This window comes from Eriocheir sinensis, chromosome 8 (assembly GCF_024679095.1).
Source record: "Eriocheir sinensis breed Jianghai 21 chromosome 8, ASM2467909v1, whole genome shotgun sequence".
NCBI lineage: Eukaryota > Metazoa > Arthropoda > Malacostraca > Decapoda > Varunidae > Eriocheir > Eriocheir sinensis.
Window position 1 is genome coordinate 19751874 of NC_066516.1, and position 27851 is coordinate 19779724.

At 45.4% G+C, this 27851-nt stretch overlaps 1 protein-coding gene across 4 annotated transcripts in view; it reads right to left on the minus strand.

Annotated features, from left to right (window-relative positions):
- Nucleotides 1–4736: 4736 nt before the first annotated feature.
- LOC126995645 (uncharacterized) overlaps nt 4737–27851 on the minus strand; it is a 157432-nt gene continuing 134317 nt past the window's right edge. For 2 of the 4 annotated variants that reach the window (XM_050855383.1, XM_050855384.1), the window contains one exon: nt 4737–5929. In XM_050855383.1, coding sequence (XP_050711340.1) covers nt 4752–5720 — 969 coding nt within the window. In that variant the 5' untranslated portion in view covers nt 5721–5929 and the 3' untranslated portion in view covers nt 4737–4751. Of the gene's footprint in view, nt 5930–18079; nt 18488–19095; nt 19192–27851 lie in introns of those variants that run through there. The other 2 variants (XM_050855385.1, XM_050855386.1) reach the window with 2 other exon arrangements.

Sequence of the window (27851 nt, forward strand, 5' to 3'; positions counted from 1 at the left end):
GCAACGATAGCGGTGACAAAATAAATAAATACTGAATAAATGAAAATGGCTAAATGAATAAAGGGAAGCTCACCCGACTCCCCGCCGCTGCGAGCACGGCGGAGGAAAACAATCAAAATATAGTTCTTTTCTTTTATTCGGAGGCGCGCGTGATGGCTCCCCCGGGGTCCCGCGCTGCCCGCCTGACATGTTACTTGTGTGTGTGTGGGGGGGGGGGAGAGTAACGGTATAGTCACGCTAAGGTAAACAAAATACGAAAAAAATACAAATACAGAAAAGACACAAATAATATCGGTTTAAGACTAAGTTAAAAGCATTGAATTGATGAGTAATAAGTTTCTGACACCAAATTATCTGGCTAGCTTGTTGATTAACTTTTTATATAAATAGAAAACAAGTAGAAGGATAAATCAAATACTAGATATGTGAAAATATATAGGTAAATAAAGAAATATACGAATATTGAATAAATGAAAATACAGGTAGATAAAAACATAAAGCGAGCCTAAATAAGTGAAAATATATAGGTAAAAAAAATAGATACACGAAAACTAAACAAATTAAAATATATAGATAAATAAGGAAAGGAGGAAATACTACATAAATTAAAATATAGAAGTGATTGCATTAAAAAACATAAAAGCGAATACACTGCCAATATTTAACTCGCCTTCCTGCTGACGCCGTTTTTCTTGAAGCTCTCCAGACTATTTCCGTACTTTTTTCCAGCCCCGTGAAGGAAAGAAATAACAAACAGAACTCCAGTAACAACAACAACAACAACAACAACAACAACAACAACAACAACAACAAGGAAAACAAAATAACACGCGACGAAGATAATTCAGGGGTTGGTAACTTTATTTGAGAGAGAGAGAGAGAGAGAGAGAGAGAGAGAGAGAGAGAGAGAGAGAGAGAGAGAGAGAGAGAGAGAGAGAGAGAGAGAGAGAGAGAGAGAGAGAGAGAGAGACAGCCAGACAGACATACAGACACACATACAGACAAACAGACAGACAGACACACAGACAGACAGACACACAGACAGACAGACGGACACACAAACACACAAACACACAGACACACAGACACACAGACGCACAGACAGACAGACAGACAGACAGACAGATGCAAAAAGTAAAGTCGCGGGTAAGTCGGTCGGTCGGTCATCCCGGTCGCCGGCCTTCCAAAAATAAACAAAAGCAAAACAAAAATAAACACACACACATACGCGACACGCACTGCAAAAGGAATACAATTACATTTCCAGCCTTATCGTTGCCGGTTGGGGGGAGAGGGGGGAGGGGGGGAAGGGGGGAGTGGGGAGGAGGAAGGGGAGAAGAAGGCAGTGTCGAAGGGGGGGGGACTATTTTTACATGAGCCCCGCGGCGACACACACACACACACACACACACACACACACACACACACACACACACACACACACACACACACACACACACACACACAGGGAGGGGTGAAGGAAGGAAGGGGGTGGGGGAGAGGGGAGAGGCAGAGTCACCGCGGGAACTCAACTTGAATGTTTTCCTGGGACGTAAAGTAAAATTGGGTCTAGCGAACAGCGAGGCGGGGGCGGCGGGCTGAAGGGATGAATGAGAGAAGGTCTGAGGGGGTGAGTGGATAGGAGGGGACGGGGAGAGGGAAGAGCTGAGGGAATAAGGAGATAAGAGGCGGGTGGAGGGAGAAGGAAGGAATGGAGGAAGGGGAGTGGGGATAGACGGTCGGGAGTAGAGTCAGTGATGTGGAGCGGATAGAGAGAAAGAGGGATCTGAGGGGATGGCTGGAAAGGGAAGGGGAAGTGGGCGAAGGGGGAAGGATGTGGATGGTTGGGAGGAGGGCGGGTTGGACGAGACTGGAAATGTGGTAGGGATGATTGGGTGGGGTGGAGGGTGGGGATGGCTGGGTGAGGCAGAGGATGCGGGGTGGGATGGGGAGAGGCGGGGTCCGGGGAGGAAGGAGAGGAGAGTACACGAACTCCTGAGCAAATTGACGCTGTTGCTCCCGCGGGTCCTAGGCAGCAAGCGTCCCGGCGTAACGTTTGGCGGTGCTGTGAAGCGAGAAACGAGTGAATGAAAACGTTTCCAAAATGTTAGCAGCCTTCCCTTACTGGTACTGTGTGTCGCCATGAACCCTCCTCTTCTTATCTTAATCGTGTAATTTGTCGGCTTGGGTCCCGTTCACCTGTTAACCTTGCCTCTCACTAATCGTATAATTTGTCGTCTTGAAGCCTGTGCACCTGTTAATCTTCCCTTTCCAAGATCATTATTTGTTTTATTTGACGTCTCGGTTATCTATCAATCTTCCCTCTCCATTATCATTTCTTGAAATATTTGCCGTCCTGGGTCATGAACACTCTGCTAACCTTCTCTGTCTAAGGTCATAACTGACATAATGTGGAATCTGTATACACTTAAACCGCAAGACTAAGACGCACTGGAAAATACCTGAACCAGAATATATACCTGAGTGAAGCTTCTCCTACTTCTCAGGTCCCGTGCTTTTCTTTCCCTCTCCTCTTCCAATCTCTTTCTCACCCTCGCCCCTGCTCCTAACGACCCAATTACTACCATCCTCATTCCCTTGTTCCCCTTTTTCCCTATACATGCCCATGGACACGTACCCGTCCTTAGATTTCCCTTCTTCCCTTGCCGCCTTTCTCCCCTGCTCACTCTCCCTGCCCGCCGTCACGTCCCCTTCCTCTCCTTGTGCTCACTCAGGGTTCATTTGGTATTGCCCGGGAAGCTTATCACTGCAGGGCTTACCGGCGTGATCCTTGTGTCACCGCCGATAAGGGCGTCATATACCGGACTGATCCGACGATAAGGAAATATCTCGCTCTCGGTACCTGCCGCCACGAGCATTAATTCACTCGCAGGAAATGTTACCAAGGAGCCAGGTAAAGATACTCCCACCTATGCCCAGAAAGTGACTTATTTTCTGCCAGGAATAACCCTTCACACAATTATCGCCTAAATGACACTCCCCTTAACAGGTCCAGGTGTGAGAAGGATTTAGGGGTTTTAGTGAGCTCTGATCTCCGTCCAAGGGCACAAAGCTTTCAGGCTAGAAATCGTGCAAACAGGATACTGAGATTCATTTCAAGGACCATAAGCAGAAAGGGCGCTGAAGTCATCCTCAAGATATATTCAGCATTAGAAAGACCTCTTCTCGATTATGAGGTTTAGTTCTGGTCACCTTACTATAGACTAGATATTAAAATGTTAGAATCGATACAGAGGAGGAGGATAAAGATGATTCATGGCGAATCACGGGTTAAAAAACTTGCCATATAAGGAAAAACTTAACAATTACACTTGCATTCACTAAAAAGGTGGAGGGTGCGAGGAGACGATCGAGGTTTATTAATGGATGAAGAAAAAAAGAGGGGCTTTAATAAGGGTGATATTTAAGGTCCTGATGGTAAGGCAGAGCTCCATATGATAAACACATTCGAAAAAAGCTTAGATAATTTCATGTTTAGTGATGTTAGGTGGGGTTAGGTTCACAAGAGCTGCCTTGCAAAGGCTTAACGGCCTCTTGCAAACTCCTTATGTTCTTATGGTCACATCGCTTGATCATGAACGACGGAAGTTTTCAGGAAAATATTTTGTTATGTTTCCGATCAGGACAGGGTAGTTTTACCATAAAGATTTCCTAAGTATCAGTAGATCAAGGTATATACCAAATATTTGTCTCGAGCCATTATCTATAACCACTATTAGGAAATATTAAAGAAGATTTCGAAGTTTACAACAGGGGCGCGAGGGAGTGGCGAGTCGAAGCCCTCGTCGGCCGAGTCACCGAGACGTCGCGTTCCACCGCCACTTTCAACAATCAGGGTCACTTTTGTTCACGCCAGGCGCTGCTTTGACCTGAAAACCTAAAAACCTGTGTGTTGGGGGACTGGTTCGCGCTGGCTTTTAGTGATCCTTTTGGGCACGTTTGTTACTGTCACTTTGGTACGTGGTCACAGCCCGGACCGCAGGTGGCCGAGTCCGCTGCACTTTCTTGGTATCACCTTCCCTCGGGCCCATAAGTCTGTCCCCACAATAAAAAAAGAACTCTCCTGACAGCGGAACAATATTTCTCCCGGAGGGTCGTAGAAAATTGGCTAAAACTGCCTGACTCTCGCTGCAACTCGAGCGGGAGAAGCCCGAGGGAAGTGAATTCTGAAAAGGGGACGGCTTTCCGTGCTCCTGAACCCGCGACGCTGACCCCGCGTTCCTCCCGCTAGTGGCGTTCACGGAGGCGAGACGTTACTCTTGCGATGAAGGATGACTAACTACCCTCTAGATTAGTTAAGCAGAGATGGAAGAAAGTTTTAGAGTCAAAAGTTCTTTAAACTTAGAGTCAGCTGTGCCAGCGGGATAACGTTCTCTTATTCGATTACCAATGCTTTCGCTTCAAAAGAAAAACACGGAATATGTTGCAAACCAAACTGAAGAAATTATGTTTCCACTTCAGAAAAAAATTGAAAGGACGGGAGGAGAAAACCCCGAGGCACTGAACGCTGGGGCAGTGCCGGGCCGAGACAAAGACAAAAGCTGCCGGCCTCCAGCCGCTGTTGTCCCGGTAACCTCTTGATCGACCACCAAGCTTGAATACTTAAACTGAAGGAAGGCCGGCCAGCCCACTCCTTGAACCTGCAGAAATTTCTTCAAGTTCTACGGTAATAAAGTTGTCTGGCGAGACACACACAGGTGAAAACGTATACACTTGGAGGTACAATAATATCATCCAAATATTAAACAAAGAACAAGAAATATGTAGTCCCTAAAGGAAGAGAAAATAAAAGCGGAGTGCCAGGCCTTTGGAGTTCGTACACGTACCAATACCTCTCCACACTTACCTGCCGAGGGAGGTGATAAAAAAACATGCGTTGAATGAAAGAAGATAAAAATGAGCACAGCGCCAGGGCCTTGAAACCACAGGTAACAACACTTCGCACACTCACCTGCGGAGTTATTGAAGAAGAGGTCGACGGCAGCGAGCGGGCCGTAGGTGGAGGACAGCCGCGAATCCCTGTAGCGGATATTGATGGTGTAGTTTTCCAGAGGTCCGCGGAGGCCGTTCTCCTGGAGGTAGCGCACGGCCAGCTCCACCACGGGCAGCACCTTCATGCGGGAGTACTGGTGCGACTCGTTACACGGCACGATCACCGCCACGTCGATCACGTGGTCGTCGCTCTGGGGCAGTTTTAATATGGGCGGCTCGATAGCACATTTCACCATGCGGGGCGACCTCTTGCTCTTGTTGACTCTACTCGTGTCTATGAACGTGTTGTAGCTACGCGTCTTACTAACCGACAGGAGCACATTTTCGCGGGTTTTCCCTCGCCTTCTCACCTCCTGCGGCTTTACTATATTCCCTCCGCCCTTCCCTCCACCGCCGCCGCCTGCCGTTGTGTTCACCACAGCGGACGTGGAGGTATTTGTGAGCTGTTGTAGACGCCCAACCATAGCGCCGACATCCCCAGAGGGTTCAGACTCCTTGGTGGGGGGACTAGCGAGGCGGCGGGCGCGGGCGTGGCGGTACAAGGGAGAACGGGGGTGGTAGAGCCTCTCCTCCTGAGTGAGCTGTTGTTGTGAGCCGCCCCCACTCACGGACGCCGCCCCCACTGCCGCCACCCCCGCCAGGACCACCGCCGCCACCACCAGCGTCATGCCCGCCCGCCTGCACCAGGCTGGCCGCGTCCACGTCATGCTGCCGCCTGCCAGGCCTCCTCACGCTTAGCTTTGTCACTGCGTATCACTTGGCCAACCGTCTATGAGAGGCCTTTAAACACATTTTCTTTTCCAAGTGCGAATTACAACAAAAGCACAGCAACGCGCGGCACGACTCTAGCTGTCGCGGACCTCGACGGGTCGCCCTCAGCGTCCATGGCAATGACCGCTCGCCGCCATCCTCAGGCCTGCAAGGAGAAGAAAGATTTGTTAGTGGAAGACCAAATTAAGAACATTTACAGTATTGAGAAACTGGGACCAATTATGTATCGTGAGTGCTTCACATGAGTTTTATCCATAATCTTATTTTGTGGTGACTTTTATGAACAAGTAAAGTTTCGTCACTAAATGGCTCCCTTTTCTACCTTCAACGTAACTGTTGCAGCAAATACATTTTAAGAAGAAAACTTCAGCAACTTTCTTTGTTTTCCACTGACATTCGAAAATTATCCTAAAATGCATTATGTAGCAATGCAATCAAATAAAAACGTATTGCTTTCCACTAACATCAATGTCATTCGTAGCTGTGATCATAAAGACACAACGGCACTGATCAGAGACGTGGCTCCGTCTTCCCATCTCCACCACTCAGCGGGTCATAAAAAAATCTGCATCACAAAAATGTGAGCCGCCACACGCCATCCATTCCATCAGTGTTTGTCTCGTGCCAACACGGTTATTGCGATGCCTTCACCCAAAAGTTTCCTGATTGCGTTCAACGGATAAGAAGAGAAAAAGGAGGAGGAGGAGGAGGAGGAAAGATAAAAAGAAAGAAGGAGCGCCAAAGAGTTGGATGTCGTTTCCTAGTGAGTCAAGCGGAAGGAAAAGTCAGGGAACACAAATTGCGGGCGGGATGATGGTGATGGTGATGACGGTGGTGATGCAGATAGTGATGGTGGTGAAGATGATGGTGGTGGAGGAAGTGGAGGTTTGATGGAAAGTCTTGGTTTATCCTCGTTTTGTTCGTGAGCCTGAATTGGTTATCTCCACTGCTCTTCTCCTTCACCCGTACATCCCCCTCCCACCTCCCTCTCACCCTTCCATATATACCCCCACAATTCCCACCTCTACACACCAGTCCTCCACTTTACAGTTCCTCCCACATACTCCTCTTAACCTCTACAGTTATTAACACTTCCACACTTCTCCATTCCACAATCTATCCTCTCTCACCACAATCCTCCACTTCACAATTCTTCCCACACACACCATAACTACCATTTCCACAATTCACTAAACTGTTTATCCCACACACACTTCGACAGTCTTCTACAGTCCCCCACTCCGCAGCTTTCCACATAAACCTTCCTCTTTTAACAATTATTCCACACTTCTCCGTGACACAAGACCTCCCATGTGACACAAGACCATGTAAGGCTCCACAATCGGTAAAGATTCGTATTAGGTCCGTGCCAGTATCTCATAATCTACTTTATGAAACATCAGTATCTCTTCATATATCTGTTCTACAAACCTTCAACAGTCATGGAAACGCTTTGAAAATCCAATTCAAGGACTTTTTTTTTACTCTTGAAAATACGGGATAATGTTTACGAAAGCGCGTCGCCTTCTCTGGTGCTGGCCGCGGCGACGCTGCAGCCGCCGCAGCCGTAAAATAGCTCGCAAAGGGTTTAGGGTCGGGGAGCATATTCAAACTACTCCAACCGAACTTTATGACCTACTAACGGGGGGGCTGCGCCCCCCTCGACCCCCCGTTCTAACCAGGACCCCCCCCACATGTATATGTGACTTATTTCAGCGAGGAGGTATTTCTCGCAACACCGGCTGCAGCGCCGCCGCGGCCAGCACCAAAGGAGGCGACGCGCTTTCGTAAATATTATCCCCTATTTTCATGAGTAAAAAAAAAGTCCTTGAATTGGATTTTCAAAGCGTTTCCATGACTGTTGAAGGTTTGTATAAAAGATATATGAAGAGATAGTGATGTTTCATAAGGTAGGTGATGAGATACTGGCACGGACCTAAAACTAATCTTAACCCCACAATCTTCCACTTTAAAATTATTCTCAACCTTTCCACACTTCTCCACTACACACTTTATCCTCCCCCCCCCCCCACATACACCACCACAGTCCTCCACAGTCCTCCACTTCACAACTATTCTCCCCCCCCCCCACACACACACACCCTTTTCACCTCTCTTCTACACCCCCACACAACTAGCAGTCCAGGTGTGTCATCTTCCAGCAGGTGAGAAATGGAAGGTGTGAGGGGAGCGGAGAGAAAGGACTGGTCGCACCTGGTTTATGAACGCGACACCTTGCAATACCTTGGTTCAGAACGGGTGAGAGGTGCGTTGAGGTGTGTGTGGGGGGGGGATGAATGTCGTGAACCAGCATCAAAGGTAGCAATGACAGGCAAAAGGAGGTATGTCACATCAAACAGCAAGGCGATATATAACTCCTTCATTTTGTTCCCTTCCGCCTTCATCCGTCCAGTCACCCAAGAGACGGCAGCGGAGACGGAAGCAGCGACACCATCACCCTATACACGACGTTACTCAGGCTAGTGACGCGATGATGCTTTCGTATATAACCATCAGCCCCGCGTTCCCCCTCCCTGCGCCATCATGCGTCACAAGGGAAGAGGAAGGAAAAGAAGGGAAGAGACGATGAACGATTTGTGGTTGCGGTGTCCTTGGCTGGAGAGGAGTAAGAAAAGGAGGAAATAAGAGAGGAAGGAAACAGGAAGGAGAGCCGAGGGAAGGAAGGAAGGAGGGAAGAAAAAGGAGGGAAAGAAAGAAGGTACACTTTGTCGTTTGGTTTTATTAATCTTAGGCCACTCGAGGTCTTTGGCTGCAGAGGGATGTAAAAAGGAAGGAAGTAGGAAGGAAAAATACATGAAAACATTTTCCCGTGTGGTATAAATGAATTTTGTCCTCTTCAAGTCAAGCTTTCTTCTGGGGAGGGATGAGATGAAGCAGCAGGGAAGGAGAAGAGGAAGGAAGCGGGAAGGATAAATAAAAAAATAATATGGAGAACGCTTCGACCTGCGGTTTCAAGGTCTCTCGTCCATCTCAAAGTCCATTATCGCTGTGACCCTCAACCCAACAAGAGCGGCAGTTTCTTCGGCGCCTCGAGGATTAGATACGGCAGGAGGGCGCGGGCAAGGGCGAAGGCGAGGCAAGGGAAGACGTGAAAGATTTAAGCATCAATTCGTCTTGGGTGAAGGATCGGATGGAAGGAGGTGGCTGGAGGAGGGGAGGTAGAGGGGTGCCTGCTGCTGAGTCAGTCTAGGCGGGACCTGAAGAGCCAATCAGCCGCAGCCCTTCCACAAACGTCACTCCAATCATGGTCTTTCGCGGAATTGCAGGGGAAAGGAATGCTGCTCTTCCGCCCTTCAGCTCCTCTTTCGATAAGGAAGGAGAGAGCGGAGTGATGGCGGGTTGGTGGGTGAGGGGTGTGGGGTGGGAGGGGGAGGGGTGGGAGTGGGGTGGAGAGAGAGAGAGAGAGAGAGAGAGAGAGAGAGAGAGAGAGAGAGAGAGAGAGAGAGAGAGAGAGAGAGAGATAGAGAGAGAGAGAGAGAGAGAGAGAGAGAGAGAGAGAGAGAGAGAGAGAGAGAGAGAGAGAGAGAGAGAGAGAGAGAGAGAGAGAGAGAGAGAGAGAGAGAGAGAGAGAGAGAGAGAGAGAGAGAGAATAAGAGAAAGGTAAAGAAAGGAGGAAAGAAAAAGAAAGAAAGATTGAAAAAAAGAAACAGAGAAAGAAAGAAAGAAAGAAAGAAAGAAAGAAAGAAAGAAAGAAAAAGAAACATAGATAGAATAAACGAGAAAGAGAGACAGTGAAAAAGAATGAGATTTGTTATGCTTTGGAAGAGAGAGAAAGAAGGAAACCAATGAGGGAAAAAAGAAGAGAATGAGAATTGTTTGTGGGAAGATAGGAGACAGAGAAAAAAAGGAAGGGAAAGAGAAATAGAGCTGGATGGAGAGAGAGAGAGAGAGAGAGAGAGAGAGAGAGAGAGAGAGAGAGAGAGAGAGAGAGAGAGAGAGAGAGAGAGAGAGAGAGAGAGAGAGAGAGAGAGAGAGAGAGAGAGAGAGAGAGAGAGAGAGAGAGAGAGAGAGAGAGAGAGAGAGAGAGAGAGAGAGAGAGAGAGAGAGAGAGAGAGAGAGAGAGAGAGAGAGAGAGAGAGAGAGAGAGAGAGAGAGAGAGAGAGAGAGAGAGAGAGAGAGAGAGAGCATTCCCAATCATCCTATCCAAAACTGTGTTCTCTTCACCCTCGCATAAAAGCTCCAATTCTCAATATCCTCGCGATTTTCGTCCTCGCCTCCTTTATCCCTCAAGACCGAGCCTCAAGACAATACTCCGACAAGCGCTCGACAAACACACACTTTCTCTCTCTCTCTCTCTCTCTCACACACACACACACACACACGAAATTAATAGTACCATAACTTATTAATTATTGCTTCCTGACAATTGAATGATACTGGTGCCTGTTCATATATGGATAATGAGCACTATTGCCTGGCCAATTACCATCAACTTAGTACCTCATTACGTATAATATTGCCAATCCAAAGGTAATAAGCATCATAGTTTAAAACCCTCGTCTTATGAAATTAAATAAAAAGTTTATATCCAGTTTATGAAAAAAAAAAGCTGTGAATATGATGGCATACTCGCGTTTGTTCTACAACAGCCGCGTATACAAATGTTTGACTGGTAAAAATAAAAAAAAATGGCTCAGTCTGCAAATAAGAATAATGCAGATATTTTTTTCATTAGTGTTTCATGCATTCTGAGTGATTCCAAAAGTCAACAAATGCACGAAATAAAAGGATGAGAGGGGACAAACACACACACAAAACACACACACACACACACACACACACACACACACACACACACACACACACACACACACACACACCATGAAAGTAAAGTCAAGTTTACTCTTCAATATTTGTGTAAACTCGGTGTGTCAGCCCGCCGTGATTTTCATTAAGAGATCCCTGGCTGTGACTGGTAAAGGAGGAAGAGGAAGCGGAGGAGAAAAAGGAGATGATGAGGAGGAGGAGGATGAAGTGGAAGATGACGACGCAGACGAAGAGAATGTGCAAAATGAGGTCAAGAAAGTTTGTCAGAAGTCACAAAGAAAGTAGTTTTTCGACTCCTGTGAGCGAGTGGAGAAGAAAGGACTTTGGAAGGGAGACTTAACAAACTTTACTTGTGGGTCAACACAAGGAAGGAGTAATGGGAGATGGTACAAAGGGATGATAATGAAGGGAGAAGGGAGGGAAGGAGGAAGGAAGGAAAGGAATAAGAAAAATGAAGACATAAAGCGTAAGTTGTCACAGGCGGTAAGTCAGCCTGCGAAGAACAGTGGTTTTCACCTTCACCACCTGTCCGGTCTAAAATAACCCTGTCACCGACTGTCACGACACGCCAGACGCTCGGCAACGGACAGGTAACGTCGGCATCTGCTGCTGTAGCCGGTCTGTTGACAAAAACCCCGACACACTCCCCTTCACGTGTCAGCCTCGGCAGGGCTTTCCCATAAACCTTCCCGCCATTGTGCTGGTGAATATAAAACAACAACAATCTTCCGTCCTGAGCATCCATGACCTAATTCAGTCCTCCTAACAATGGTCGCCGCAGCAAAGTCACTTTCCATCCCGTCAATTTTACCAACCCAGACAGTCACTCACATTCTTTCAGAATTACCAACATAACAAAGAGTCCCTTACTTTCCCTCCGTTTGCATACCTGAAACATTACCATCACCACTCACAGGTAAAACATAAATTGCTATCAATACCCAAGGCTTCCAGTACATACAAGCAGTGTGTGCAACACCACAAGCAGTTATTTCCCGCAGTTTTACCAACATCATAAAAATAAGTGATTATAATCATTTAATTATATAATCATTATAATCACTTAAGTGTTTCCAACACCCAAACACCCCACAACGGTGGCTGAGTGGTGCAGGCGCGGCGTCCAGGAGGAGGCAGGTTCGCGTGCCGCCCACCGCTATAAGCTGGGAATTGTTCAGTCATCGCCGAGTGGCTTAAGACTACCCACATGTCATGAAGACCATTTAACAACCCGCACTTTAGATTCTTTCTAAAAGAGGATCAAAGACGATCTCTGGGGGGCAGCATGTAAAAGGGTGCCACAATAAACACTTTTATGCACCATAACGGGATGGGGTCGAATACCAGACCCTGCAAATAAAAACTACTGGCCTCATGGGCGACACGCAAAAAAAGAAATAGTTACCAACACCCCAAACAAAGCAGAACGAAAGGTGTCACAAAGGGTATTGCAGTTTGAAGTCTCATGAGAAAATGAAAGAAAAGTTACAGTGGAGGGGAAGGAAGGAAAACTCATGAGTGTATAGAAGGAGGAAGCGACGGGACCAAAGGCATGGGCATGAAGAAGAGCACCAGTACAGAATGAGATAAGAGTAAAGGTAGGGGACAGGTAAAGAAAGAAAATATAGGCGAAGTTATGATAGACAAAGTTAGGTAAAGATATGAAATGAGAGAGAGAGAGAAAGAGAGAGAGAGAGAGAGAGAGAGAGAGAGAGAGAGAGAGAGAGAGAGAGAGAGAGAGAGAGAGAGAGAGAGAGAGAGAGAGAGAGAGAGAGAGAGAGAGAGAGAGAGAGAGAGAGAGAGAGAGAGAGAGAGAGAGAATGGCAATAAGGTTCCGGGAATTCAGTAATTAGAGACTTAACAAACTTTACACAGCGAGCCATGAACTAACTTAAAGCGAGTATTGGTGGACGCGTGCAAATGAATGGACTGACCGACTGACTGACTAACTGACTTACTTACTGACTGATTAAACAACTGGCTGACGGACTGAACGACTGACTGACTGACTGAACGAATGAATGAATGAACGACCGACTGACTGACTGACTGATTGACTGACTGAACGGCTGACTGACTGACTGAGCAACTGACTGACTGATTGAACAACTGAATGACTGAATGACTGACTGACTGACTAAATAACTGACTGACTAATTGAACAACTGATTGACTGACTGACTGACTGGCTAGCTTAGACTGACTGAATGACTGACTGACTGACTAATTGAACAACTGTTTGACTGACTGACTGACTGGCTAGCTTAGACTGACTGAATGACTGCCTGACTGACTGATTAATTGACTGACTGACTAAAAGACTGGCTGAATGACTGAACCACAGATTGACTGACCGACTGATTGACCAACTGACTGATTAATTGACTGACTGACTAAATGACCGAGTGACTGACGACTTAATGACTTTTTAATTGACTGACTAAATGAACGACTGACTGACTGACTGACTGACTGACTGATTGATAAAGTGAGAGACAAACTGAGAGAGAGGAGAGAGAGAGAGAGAGAGAGAGAGAGAGAGAGAGAGAGAGAGAGAGAGAGAGAGAGAGAGAGAGAGAGAGAGAGAGAGAGAGAGAGTAAGAGATGAGAGAGAGAGAGAGAGAGAGAGAGAGAGAGAGAGAGAGAGAGAGAGAGAGAGAGAGAGAGAGAGAGAGAGAGAGAGAGAGAGAGAGAGAGAGAGAGAGAGAGAGAGAGAGAGAGAGAGAGAGAGAGAGATCGGAGGTGGACCTGTCTTGGACGCATATCCTCCTGAAGGCTTAAAAAGTTTGGCCCGGGTTGTGCAGAGGCCTAAGTTTTCTATTGGTGGGTTGTGGGGAGCTTAGAGGGGGGGAGGAGGGGGGAAATAGTTAAGAGAGGAGTGGGGACTTTGGTATGGTGGGGATGTAAGAGGAAGGGAGAAGGAGAGACGGAGATGTTGAAGGGGAAGGAGGAGGGGAAGAGGTATAAGGAAGAGGAGTGAAGAGTCTGGTATGGAAGGGAAGTGAAAGAGAGGGGGAGAGGGAGGCAGCATTGATAAAGAGGTAGGAGGAAGAGGGAAGTCTGGTATGGAGTCGATGAGAGGGAAAGGGAAAAGGAGAGGCAGGTACGTTGAAGGGAAAGGAGGAGGGGAAAAGGTATAAGGAAGAGGAGTGAGGAATGAAAGAGGGAAGGAGAAGTAGAGGCAGCATCGTTGAAGAAAGTGGAGGAAAGGGATGTGAGAGAGAGAGAGGGAGGCAGTGATGTTAAAGGGGCTGGGAGGAGGGAAAGGATACTAGGAAGAGGAGTAAGGAGTCTGGTTTGATAGGGATGAAAAAAGAGAGGGAGAAGGATGGAGAGGTAGCGATGTTGAAGGGGGTGGTAGGATGGGAGTAATTGGTGATGAGGTAGAAAGAGGGATGCTGGGGTGGGAGGGAGAGGCAGCGAAGATGTTTGAGGAGGTGTAATTGAGGTGAGGTTGGTGATGGAATGAAGGGAGAGAAATTTTTATAGAAGAGGTGAGAGTGAGTGAGGAGAGAGTGAGAGGTAGTAGTAGTAAATATATTTTCATCTTATAGTGTAAAAGTGAAGAAAAAAAAAAACAATTGCAATTATTTAGATGAGCGAGCAGAGGCCCTGGACGGGATAGTGAAAAGGAACGAGAGTGGATGGGAGGAATGGAAAGGGATTGAGGCATATAGATTTGAGGTTGATGGTGACGGAGGGAGAGTGAATTAAAGGTAAAGATACGTTCTGATTTTTGTATAATGAATAATGAAAACACAAACTATTATACTGATATTTTTTTATTCTTCTTCTTTTATATTTCATTTCTTCCCGATCCTGATTTATGATTTTCTACCATCTTCTATTTTTCATTTTATTCTACAACCATACTTTCTTTATTTCAACTTTTTCGTTGGCTTAACTTTTGTTCTTTTCTATCAATCATTCATGGACGTTCGCTGAAGGTTTACTCTCTCTCTTATACAACTTCCTTATCCAGACTATCTTTATAAGCCACCACCACCACCACAACCTCTTTACTTCTCTCCCTCCCTCCTTCACTTTTCCTTTTTCCCGTCCTTCGCCTCTCCCCTGCCCACTAAACGCCCCCCAAAACATCTCTTCACTCCCCCAAACATCATCAAAATTTCTACTTTCCGTCTATCCCATGTTTGATTTTATTCCCCTCCCTACGTCCATTTGCTCCTATTCTGTCCTCATCAACAGCATTCCTCATTTTTCATCGCTTTTCCCTGCATGTTAGTACGTGACTAGTGCGTTAGGGTGTCCTCATCTGCTCCCCTTTCCTCACTACCAAGCCACGTGACCTACTTTCTCCCCTTGCCCCAACAAATTTCCATTCTTTAACTCAATTATGCACCTCTACATTATCCCTTCTTAGTCACTTCTTTACGCAACTACTACTACTTCTACTACTACTACTACTACTACTACTACTACTACTACTACCACAACTGCAACTCCCTTCCCATTCCATCCAACATGTACTATCTTCCCCACCCTCCTCCTACGCCTTTCCCGCTTCCCTACACTGTCCCATATTCCCCCCGCCCCTTTTCCTCCCCGATCCCCCTACCCCGAGAAGAAGGTCAAGAGATAGCACACGGAGAGCTTCAAATCCCGTTTAAGGTGATAAGATTACGATTTACAGTAATATTAAAAACTCTGGTCACACAGTTATTGCATCACCTGGTGTGGGGGGTGGGGGAAGGAGAGAGAGAGAGAGAGAGAGAGAGAGAGAGAGAGAGAGAGAGAGAGAGAGAGAGAGAGAGAGAGAGAGAGAGAGAGAGAGAGAGAGAGAGAGAGAGAGAGAGAGAGAGAGAGAGAGAGAGAGAGATACACAGATAGACAAACAGACTGAATGAAAGACACAGACATAAAATTACAAAGACAGACGGACAGACAGACAGACAGACAGACAGACCAAAACCGAATCTGCAAGTCGGCTAAACCAACTCTGAATTTCCTTTCTTTAATTAACTTTATTCTTCAGACGCCGAGTCGCCCAATAAAACCCACTACCTAGCCACTTCCTCCTCCGCGGCAACATTTACATTTGAACCTTCACGAGGGCCCCATTTTTTTTACTTCATTCCTCCTCTTTAGTCAGTTTCCCACCCCCTTCCTTTAATCCTTCCCTTCTTCAGCCTCATTTTTACCTTTTTTATATATCATGCCACTGATTCCTTCCTGTACTCATCTCTTATCCATTCTTTCAGTATTTACCTTCCTTACTTTCTCTTACTTTCTTTCTTTTTTTCTCTTTCTCTCGCTTATGTCATGTCAATTTCCAGGATTTTGGCTGCTGACTATGCCAAGGCTTTTTTTCAGCGAGAGAGAGAGAGAGAGAGAGAGAGAGAGAGAGAGAGAGAGAGAGAGAGAGAGAGAGAGAGAGAGAGAGAGAGAGAGAGAGAGAGAGAGAGAGAGAGAGAGAGAGAGAGAGAGAGAGAGAGAGAGAGAGAGAGAGAGAGAGAGAATGAAAGAAAGAACAAAAGAAAGAAAAAAAGTGAAAGAAAGGAAAAAAAAGAAAGAAAGAATGAATGTGAATGAAAGACGTAAAGTAAGAAAGAAACAAAGAGAGAAAGAAAGAGAAAATGAGAGAAAAAGACAGAGTTAGACACAGAGACAGACAGACAGAGAGAGACAGAAACAATGAAAAAAATATACCCGACAGTACATTTTTCTCACAATATTTTCTTTTTCGGTCCGCGTCTGGGTTCTTGGACCGAGGCGCCGCGGGACCCGAGAAAGGCGAGGCGTGAGGTGAGGGGCCACAGGTGTACTCCGACAGGTGTCCCCGCCAGGTGGCTTAGCGTCTCTACACCCCCGGGCAGCCACCCTCGATTATATAACATCTTTCCCGGCAGTTTTGTTGTGCCAGAAAAGAGTGAACAGAAAAGGCCAAGAATAAAATAAAAGTGTTATCTCTCTATCTCAACGAGCTTTAGAACATAATAAAAGCGCAAATTCCCTAACCATTAACGGCTCGAGGCACCACCACCATCACCACCACAGTCACCACCACCATCACCACCACCATCACCATCACCACCAATACCATCACCACCAAAACCATCGCCTCCACAATTACTGAAATTCCACACTGCCCTCCCCGACACACACACACACACACACACACACACACACACACACACACACACACACACACACACACACACACACACACACACACACACACACACACACACACACACACACACACACACACACACACCGTTACCCTGCTCAAGTTTGGCAGCAGCGTGGAGCTTCAGGAAGTATGCCAATACACGCATCGTTTGAGGCCGGGCAGCGGCAAGTGTATGTAATGCTCCATAGTTGGTTGGTTGGTCACTTTCAGCTCCTCTACCATCCTCCATCCTCCCTACCCCTCACCCCACTCCTCTCCGCCCTTCACACACTCCGCACTTCAAACATGGCATCTGTCTAGGTAAAGGAGGTTAACTAAAGCTCTTTGTGTGTGTGTGTGTGTGTGTGTGTGTGTGTGTGTGTGTGTGTGTGTGTGTGTGTGTGTGTGTGTGTGTGTGTGTGTAAATGGAGTAAAGGTGGGAGACTAGCATCATAACTATCTACGTTGAAATAGCCCCAGCAGAAATGGTAGATAATATAATTTTTTTATGTAAGATGTTGCGTTGGTAAGCTATTTTATGAACAGTGGTAATCAATCAACCCTAACCCGATAGTGGTACGAGCAATGCATTTATTTATATTTCTTAAAAGACGTTTATGATTATTTTGCTGCATGAGGATCTTCAGCCACTTGGCAATGGTTGAAAAATCGTAAACCGTCAGCAGGACCTCAACCTGGGATCCCACGTTGACTGCACTAATTCACAGATCACTGGACCACCGCAGTCACCACCACCATCACCACCACAGTCACCACCACCATCACCACCACCATCACCACCACCATCACCATCACCACCAATACCATCACCACCAAAACCATCTCCTCCACAATTACTGAAATTCCACACTGCCCTCCCCGACACACACACACACACACACACACACACACACACACACACACACACACACACACACACACACACACACACACACACACACACACACACACACACACACACACACACACACACACACACACACACACACACACACACACACACACACCATCCTCACTTGTTTGAACTCGAAGCACAAGCAACAAAAACAACAACAACATCATTTATAAACATTCATAAACAACGGATTACAGGAAGGGAGTGAATTTGCGACCTCATCATTTCATTGCCGCGTCATCAAATATTATTACATTCCTTACTATGCTTCAGGCGCTACTGCATGACTCTGCGAGATAAGGCTCTGCGCCGCGGTCAAAACTTAAGTAAAAGAAAAGAAAAAGTTAAATATGTGTTTTATTATGCAGCGTCCTTGATATAGTTATCCATAAAACCTTCTGGATTGCGTAACACTGCAGCGACAATACTTACAATCTCTCTCTCTCTCTCGAACTTACTAGAGCAGGTGGGCTGGCAGGGGAGCACAGAATGAGGTGAGGGCAGGCAAGACAATAGTTAGCAATATCTTCGGAGGCCAGCCAGCCTGCCTCTCATCCTGCCTCTCAGCCTGCCTCTCAGTCTGTCTTCCAGCTAGTCAGTCATTTAGCCACTTAACCAGTCACTTAGGTAGCCGCCCAATCACTTAGCCATTTATCCAGTCACTTAGCCACTCACTTATTTTGCCAGTTACCCAGAGAGTCAGTCCGTTAGTTAGCAAGCCACTCAGTTACCCTTCCAGTCGATCAGGCAACTTGTCGGTCAGTTCCACAGTTCACACACAGACGCAGACACACACGAACGAACGCGCGGACAAACGCCTACCCCTGCACACACACGAACGTTGGGTCAGCAGTCAATCAATCCGAAAGTTTTAATCACGGGGGGAAACGCTATGTTACTTATGTAGGCGAGGCTGACGATGTGAAAAACGTTCCTCTTTTATGAAAACTGAAGGAAATATATTGGATTTCCGATTGACTGCAGCTGTAACGTACAATAATTCACTTACAACTATTACGATCACTATTTTTGTGCTCTTTGCTATTGGGTTATTACGATGTCTTGCTTTTCTCCTTCCTTAACTTCTTCCTATATTCTTTTTACTATTCCATTTTTTTTCCTTCCAATTCGCCTTATTTATGTTCCTTCTTTCCTTACTTACTTCCTTCCTTCCTTTTTTACTCCTTTCCTTCGTTCCTTCCTTCCTTCTTTCCTTCCTTCCTCCTATTTCTCACTTTTATTCCTTCCTTCCTTCCTTCCTTCCTTCCTCCTATTACACACTTTTATTCCTTCCTTCCTTCCTTCCTTCCTCCTATGTCTCACTTTATTTCCTTCTTATCTTCCTTCCATTCTTCCTTCGATCCAGAGCTTCTCATTCACTTGTTTTTCCTTTTCTTTTCACCTTTATATTTTTTTTAACACACCTGATATTTTAAGTCGCGTCACCACCACACTAAAATCACTCAACACCTACACTTGTCCGTCCGTCCGTTTGTCCGTCCGTGTTTAGGTCCGTCCGTGTTTGCTTGCGCGCGTCCGTTCGTCACAACAGAGGGGACACACTGACGCTGCTTATCTACGGAGCGTCAGCAGCAGCAGCAGGAGAAAGTGTCATAAAGATTAGCTGTCGCTCCTATCACTAGACTGCAGAGAGTGAGCGAGTGTGTGTGTGTGTGTGTGTGTGTGTGTGTGTGTGTGTGTGTGTGTGTGTGTGTGTGTGTGTGTGTGTGTGTGTAAACCGAGAATGGTGGCGCCGTGGAAAGGGGAACAAAATTAAACTAATGTGAAACTTATTCTAATGACGCCTTTTTTTTCTGGTCCCCTTCCATTTATTTTATCTCATCTGCACTATTTTTTACCTCCTCCTCCTCCGCTGTCACCTGCTTCACCTCCTCCTCCTCCTCCTCCCTTACGCCTTTTTCTCCTTATCTAATGTGACGTAAGGACTTCCTATATCAATTTGCGCATTTATGTTATTCTCTACTTTGTATTGCATCGTAAGAGTGTAGTTACTTTTAGCTTACCTGGTTCCTCCTCCCCTTCTTCCCTTACCTTCCTTTTCTCCCTCTTTCCTGCTCCCCTTACCTACCTGTCCCATTGCCTCCACCCACAGAAACGTTTCCTGTCCTCCTCCTCCTCCTCCTCCTCCTCCTCCTCCTCCTTCTCCTCATCTCCTTCCCTCCCTCTGCCCCCCCCCCCCTCTACCTCACACCCCTTATCAATGACGCAAGTTTTTAGCTGGCAGGGGGACTATTTATAGTTTATCATTCCACTTACCGCCTTACCTTCCTTCACACACATTCTCTCTCTCTCTCTCTCTCTCTCTCTCTCACAAACACTATCACACGTTATTTTTAGAACAGAGTACATGACTTAAACGTTTCCCTAGCGATAACAACGATATTAATAACAATAACAATAATAATAATAATAATAATAATAATAATAATAATAATAATAATAATAATAATAATAATAATAATAATAATAATAATAATAATAATAATAATAATAATAATAATAATAACAATAATAATTACACCCCATCAAGAACAAACCACCGGCAGCCACATCCTCATTATCATCATCTAATTAACGTTATGATACTACATTTGCAACACTAATAATGAGAGTCGGCCTCACGTGAATGCCAGGTAAGCTTCCCTCATTAGCCGCATCATCAGCTGTTTTTGTCCATTTCCTTCCCCCTCCGGTCCCTCCATATACCCTTACCTCCCTCCCCTCATCTGTCTCAATACCTCACCCCTCCCTTACCTTGTCTTTTCCACCCTCTCCTACCCCTTGCCTTTCCTCTTCCCACCTACCCACCCCTTTCACTAGCCCAGGGGGGGAGGAAGGGAGGGTTGGGTTAGGTTAGGTTAGGTTAGGTTAGGTTTTTTTTTGTTTTGTTTTGTACCTCACCCCTCCCTTATCCTGTCTTCTCCACCCTCTCCTACCCCTTGCCTTTCCTCTTCCCACCTACCCACCCCTAAACTCCCTCCTGCCCCTTTCTATCCCTTCCTTCATCCCTCCACCGAGTCTACTTCACCCCTCACCTATTACGTTTCCCTCTCCCCTACCATTCCTCTTCCCTCCTTCCCATCCCCTTCACTAGCCCAGCCATCCTTCCTCCCTTTGTTCCCTATAGCTCTAGCCTCCCTCCTGCCCCCTCCCGTCTCTTCTTCCATCCCCTTACCCCCATTCCTTCACCCCTTATCTATTACGTTTCCTCTTCCTCCTTCCCCCCGCTTCCTCCATCATCCTCTCTCGTTTTTCTCACCATACCTCTATCCTTCTTTTCACTAAATTCAAAGGACACTCAAGGGCCAAGGCGACGGAGATGAACACCGAGGCCACGCGCAGATATACCGAATGTTCCTAACTGTGCCTTTTTCCTAACCCCCCGCCAACGATGAATCATAACCTCTTTAAAGATGAACCATTATAAACAGTTCCACCCACACAAATGTAGACCACTTTCATATCACAGCAAAAATATAACAGAGTGTGACATGGATGGATTTCAGTGTATTAACTCACATCTGACCCCATTACTCAGCTTCAGCGTTATTAAACATGAAGAGACGCGTTTGATGATTTACTATTTCATTAAACTACCGCTAATAATATGAATCCTCAAGCTGGAGCGACATAAATAAGTGAGGGCACGCGATGTATGTTTTAGAATGCTTAGATCGTCAGTTTGCTGCAGCGAATTATTATTATTTTTTTTACAGCTAAGGAAACAGCTCAAGGGCAACAAAAAAGGTGTAAAAAAAAAAGCCCGCAAATCGCTGTTCCCACAAAGACAAAAGTAATAAGTGGCCAAAAGGTTTGCTTCAGACACTCGCAAGTACGCAAGTTTCCGATCACTCTACGGGTATGTGGCGCCAACTCTTGAAGGAAGGATGCCGCCGGTACAAGGAAAGCGATGAGAGAGAAGCTGTTTCACCCACACCCACCTGAGAGAGGGAGGCTAACTGTTTTACCCACCTAGTTCGTCATATGAAGTTTCTCTATATTGCAGATGACAGACTAAACCAATTCAATGCAACACCTATTATTATTTAGACATTCATGAACATATTCTGACTAAGGGGAGCGTGGCCAGCAAAAACAAAATACGAAGGGGTACATCGGTTACGAGACTTGGAGATCCATTAGCTCATAACTTCGTGTGTTGTATATTCTCCTGTATCTTATTTTCTTTTGACTATGCATGATGAAAAAAATAATCGACCACTAAATATGTTAATGCTGATTCCTCTGCTTACTTAATTTATGTGTCGCTTGTGTACTATCTGCCTACTTCTCCTCCTGCTTCTCTTCCTTCCATTCCTCCTGCTCCATTCCCGGCTCCTCCTCCTCCTCTCTTTCTTACGCTTTTACAACTACCCTTTATCACATGTGCAAGATATCAAAACAATAAAAAACACCCCCCAAAAAAGAAGAAAAATAAATATGTAGCCGGAAAACAAATATATGAAAACAAAAAGAGAAAAGGAAAGCAATAACACCATGAAAATAAATACAAAGAACAGCAACATACAGGCAACACAAAGAAATGCCTTATAAGCGTTCTGCCTGGGAAACTATTGGACTCGAACCCGAAACCAAGGACACTCAGGTCGAGGCGCCAGTCAGTGCGCCACCACCAAGCAAGGGAGGGCAAGCCAGAGGATAATATATAAAGGAATTAGTTAACGACGCACCACAAACTCCTTTAGAGACAATTACATATACTCTCTCTCTCTCTCTCTTTACGTATATTAATGGACGTTATTTATGTTCTCGTTTGTTCGTTCAGGTGTGTGTGTGTGTGTGTGTGTGTGTGTGTGTGTGTGTGTGTGTTACTCATTCCCTTAACACCTTGCCTCTTACATTTCCTTATCTTTTTCATTTCCTCTCTTCCTTATCTTCCTCCTTTATCACCTTCTCTCTCTATCCTCCTGTTCATATTTTTTTCACTCTTCTCTCCCTTATCATTGCGTTCCTTTCTCACTATCAATATCTTTACTATCTTTATTCTCCTATCATCACCCTTTTCAATAAACTTTCTTTAAATATTCCTCTTCCCTCCCCTTCTCCCTTTCCTTTTCCATCATTAAATAATCTTTTCCTTGCTCATCATTTATATTCAGTCTTCCTCCCATCTTCTTATTCTTCCTATTTATTCTCTCCTCTTCTACATCACCATTACTTTACCTCACTCCTCCCCTCTTTCCCTTCCTTTCTCCCTTTTTTCTTTCACCATTTCATTCTTCCTTTCCTTCCTCATCATCTATCCTCAGCACCCCTCCCATCTTCCTACCCGTCCCTTCCATTCTCACATCTTCTACACCTCTCATTACTTTCCCACATCTCTCCCCTTTCGTTCTTCCTTTCTCCTCCTTTTCTTCTTCCACTCATTCCGTTCATCCTTCCCTCCCTCACTACCCTCTGCATTCCTCCCATTTTCCTATTTTTCCCATTCATTCTCTCTTCTTCTACATCTCTCTCCCTTTTTCCCTTCAGTTCTCTTCCCTTTTCCTCACCCTTTCCCTTTACAACCTTCAATGTATCTTCCCGACTCGCTCTTGTTACCCTCCCTTCCTCTCCCCTCCCTTCCTCCCTCATTATCTCCCCCTTCCCTTCTCATCCCCAATTATCTCCCCTGTATTTTCCCTCCATCCACTTACCACCTCCAATCCCTCCTTGCCCCACCTCACACCTCCCCTCTTTCATCATTACCTCTTTCCCCCTACCCCCCATCGTCCCCTTCACTCCCCCTCCCCTCCTGAGCAGCTACTTATGGGCGCTGCACTCAGAACCTAATTTATGCTTTAATTGACTTATATGGCAAGTCAATAATGGCATCGTCAGGCTTCCCTCCTCTGACACCTGCATAGAAGGAGGAGGAGGAGAAGGAGGAGGAGGAGGAGGGGAAAAGGAGGAGGAGGAGGAGGACGTAGCGGAGAACAGCAAGGGTGACGTGAAGGAGAACAAGATAAAGGAGGAGATGGAGGACGAGTAAGAGAGGACGAGAACTCGGATGAAAACGAATAGGTAGAGGAGGACGAGGAGGAGGAAGGGAAGGATGAGGAGGGGAATGAGAAGTTAAGAGGAAAGATAGGAGGAGAGAAAAACAAAGAAAAGAGGAAGAACAGGAGGATCAAATATAAAAAAAGAATAAGTGTAGAGGATGAATAAATACTCATACACACCAACACACACACACACACACACACACACACACACACACACACACACACACACACACACACACATACATACACACGCACACGCACACACACGCACACGCACACACACATACACACGCACACCCACACACACGCACGCACACACACATCATCATTTCTTTCCTTTTCCTTCATTCTTTTTCTTTTATTCATCCTTGCTTTCTTATTTATTTTGAGAGAGAGAGAGAGAGAGAGAGAGAGAGAGAGAGAGAGAGAGAGAGAGAGAGAGAGAGAGAGAGAGAGAGAGAGAGAGAGAGAGAGAGAGAGAGAGAGAGAGAGAGAGAGAGAGAGAGAGAGAGAGAGAGAGAGAGAGAGAAAGGAAAAACATAGTACTACATCACAAAACGTTCTCTTATTCACTCTTTTCCTTTCGCTTATTCACTTTCCTTTTTGCACTAAATAATTCCAAAACCTTTCACACTTCCCTCCCCCTCTTTCAATATACGTGTTTATGATCCTGTATGCTCCGTTGGCCTAAAAGGGGAAACGCATTTGTGGTAATAAGAAAAAAAACATGATTTCCTTTTCCCGTCGGTAAGAGGATCGAAGAATATGTGGTGTTGGACATCGGCTTAGGGTGGAGGAGGAGGAGGAAGAGGAGAAGGAAGAGAAAAAAGGAGGGGGGAAAAGTGAAAATGCTACTACTACTACTACGTGCGAAGAAGAAGAAGAAGAAGAAGAAGAAGAAGAAGAAGAGGAAAAAGAAGAAGAAGAAGAAGAAAAAGAAGAAGAAGAAGAAGAAGAAGAAGAAGAAGAAGAAAAAGAAAAAGAAGAAGAAGAAGAAGAAGAAAAAGAAGAAGAAGAACCAGAACATGAAGAACAAGAACAAAAAGAAAAAGAGCTAAAACAAGAACAAGAACAAAAAGAACAAAAACAAAAAGAGGAGGAACAAGAATAGGAGCAAGAAAAAACGTAAACAAAAACAAAAGCGAGAACAAGAACAAGAACATGAACAAGAAGGGAAATAGAGAAAAAGAGATAAAGGAGGATAAGAAAGAGGAGGAGGAAGCGGGGGAAGCGGAGGAGGAGGAAAAAAAGGGCCAGAGAGAGGAGGAATGGTCTGAGTGAAACAAAAATAAATAAAGCGATGGAGAAACAAGAAAACAAGGATGAGAGGAGTTAAGGAAGGATACAAGGAAGGAAAAAAATACAATGATGAAAGAGAGGAAGAAAGGAAGGGGAGGAGGGAAAGAGTAGAGGGAGAAAGGAAGATTAGACAAGGAGACAGAAGGATGAAAGGAAGATTGGTGATTGAATGGAAAACTAAAGATGAGTGAATGAAAAAATAATATATGAATGAACAAAAAAAAGATGGATGGATAGATGAATAAGGAAAGAATGGATGGATGGGAGGAATAAGTAAAGGAAGAGAGAAAACAAGGAGGAAAAATAGGAGACAAAAAAGGAAGGATAAAGGAAAGCGGAAAGAAAGAAGGACGAGACAAGGAAAGGAAAAAAATATGTTGGAGAAACTTGAAAGGAAAAAGACAAAAGGAAGATAACGCAGAGAAGAAACTGAGTAGCCGAGGGAGAACAAAGAGGAAGACAGAAAAACAACAAAGCAGCGACGAGGCAGAGAAAAAAGAGAATTAAGTTACGAAGAAAAAAAAAAGTGGGTCAGAATACAGAAAAGAAGGAAGAAGAGGAGGAGGAGGAGGAAGAGGAAGACTAAGAACAAGAAAAAGAACAAAAATGGAAGATAATGATGGTGATGATGATAAAAATGATACTAAAAAAGAAGAAAAAAGGAGAGGAGGAGAAGGCAGAGATGCAGAAAAGACAAAAAAGAGGCGAAGGAACAAAATGAAATGAAGGAAGAACAAAAAGAAAGAAAAGGATGATGATGATAAAAATGATAATGAAAAAGAAGAAAAAAGAAGAGGAGGAGAAGGCAGAGATGCAGAAAAGACAAAAAAGAGACGAGGGAACAAAATGAAATGAAGGAAGAACAAGAAGTAAAACAAAGAAAAGGATGATGATAAAAATGATAATGAAAAAGAAGAAAAGGGAAGAGGAGGAGAAGACAGGTGAGCATAAAAAGAGAAAAAGCAGAGGAAGGAATAGAAAGAAACTTAGGAACAGAATAACCAAAACCAGCAGCAGCGACAGAAGAAGGAGGAAGAAGAAGAGAGGAAGAAGTGGAGGAGAAGGAGACAGGAGGAAAAGGTATCCGAAAACTTTAAAAATTGAATAAAGGAAAGGGAATGTGCTCGGAAGGGAAAAAAATGAAACCTCGTAGTCCGCACAAGAATTCAAATAAATAAGGCTTCGGGTTTTTTTCCTGAGCGACGAGTGGCGGAAATTGGCTGAGGGTGCACAAGGAGGAGGCGGAGGAGGAGGAGGAGGAGGAGGAGGAGGAGGAGGAGGAGGAGGAGGAGGAGGAGAAGGAGAAGGAGGAGGAGGAGGAGATGAAATACTTGGTGAGGCTGAAAAGAAGCAGTGATATGATGCCTTAACACACACAGGAAAGGGAAGGGAAGGCAAGGAAAGGGAAGGGAAGGGAAGGGAAGGGAAGGGAAGGGAAGGCAAGGAAAGGGAAGGGAAGGGAGGGCAAGGAAAGGGAAGGGAAGGGAAGGGAAGGAAAGGGAAGGGAAGGCAAGGAAAGGGAACCGAACGGAATGGATTGGAACGGAACGGAACGGAAGGAAAGAGAAGGAAAAGAGTTGAAGGTGAGGAAGACGGACAATAAAGAAAGACAAGGAAAATAGGAGCAGCAAGGAAGAGCAAGGAAAGGAAAGAGGAAAAGGGAGGAAAGTGAAAGATGGAAAGCAAGAAAGGACAGGCAGTGGTGATGAGGTAGGGGTGATTGTAGTAATAGCAGTAGTAGTAGTAGTAGTAGTAGTAATGGTGTGGTCATCTGTCTATTCCCCGATATTTTCCGTTCATTTATCTATCCTATCTATCACCATTACCTTCCTTTACCTCTTATCATTCTTGTACCGAAAAATGGCGGGGAGGGAAGAATAGCCATGAAGACAGAAGGATGGACGGACATGGACAAGGAGAGAGAGAGAGAGAGAGAGAGAGGGGGGGGGGGAGGGAAAGAGAGAGAGAGACGCGGAGAGCCAACCAACCAACCAAGAAAGAGGGAGGGAGGGAGGAGGGTAGGGTTGGGGCAGGGAGGATGGACGAGGCAAAGAAAACTGATCGGCGCCTTGAAGAAATAATAAAACTGAGATGGATTGCACTTCATCGGAAAGAATGATTGGCGGGGACAAGACAAATGGCGCTTCTTTGTGGAGGTCACTCTGGCGGCTGGAAATGAAAATAGAAATGAGAGAAAAGAAGAAAAGGAGGTCAGGGAGGGACAGGAGAAAGGAGACCAGGGAGAGAGGGAGAGAAGAATGGAGGGAGAGAGAAAAGAGGTTAAGTAGATGAACGAGGGAAACTAAGAAGGAGAGAAAAGAAGAGATGGAGGCTAAGGAGGAACAAGAGAAGGGAGACAATAGGAAGAGGGAGATAAAGAAGAAAGGAAGAAGGGAGAAAATGGAAGAGAGGAAGGAAGAGGAGCAGGAAAAGAAGTAACGAAATCAAGGAAGGAAACTAGGGAGGAGAAAAAAGAAGAGATGGAGGTCAAGGAGGGAAAGGAGAAGGGAAACAGTGGAAAGAGGAAAAGAGGGAAGAACGGAGGAAGGGAGAAAGGGAAGGAGGAGAAGCATCAAAAGAGAAAGGAGACCAGGGGGAGGAAGAAAAAAAGGGAGAAAAGAGGGAGGGAGAAAAGTGAAAAGGGGAGGAAGAGGAGCAGGAAAAGAGGTTTGGATATCAAGGAAGGAAATAGAGGGAAAGAGGGGAGGGGAAATTGAAGGGGAGGAAAAAGGAAAGAGGGTAGAAGAGAAGGGAGGAAAGGAGATAGGAGGAGAGAGAAGAAAGGAGGGAGAGAAAGGAAGAAATAAAAGGATCCGAAAGAGGGATTGGAGAGAGAAAGAGAGAGAGAAAGAGGAGGAGTGAAGAAATAAAAAAAGAACAAGGAACAATGCAAAGAAAAAACAAA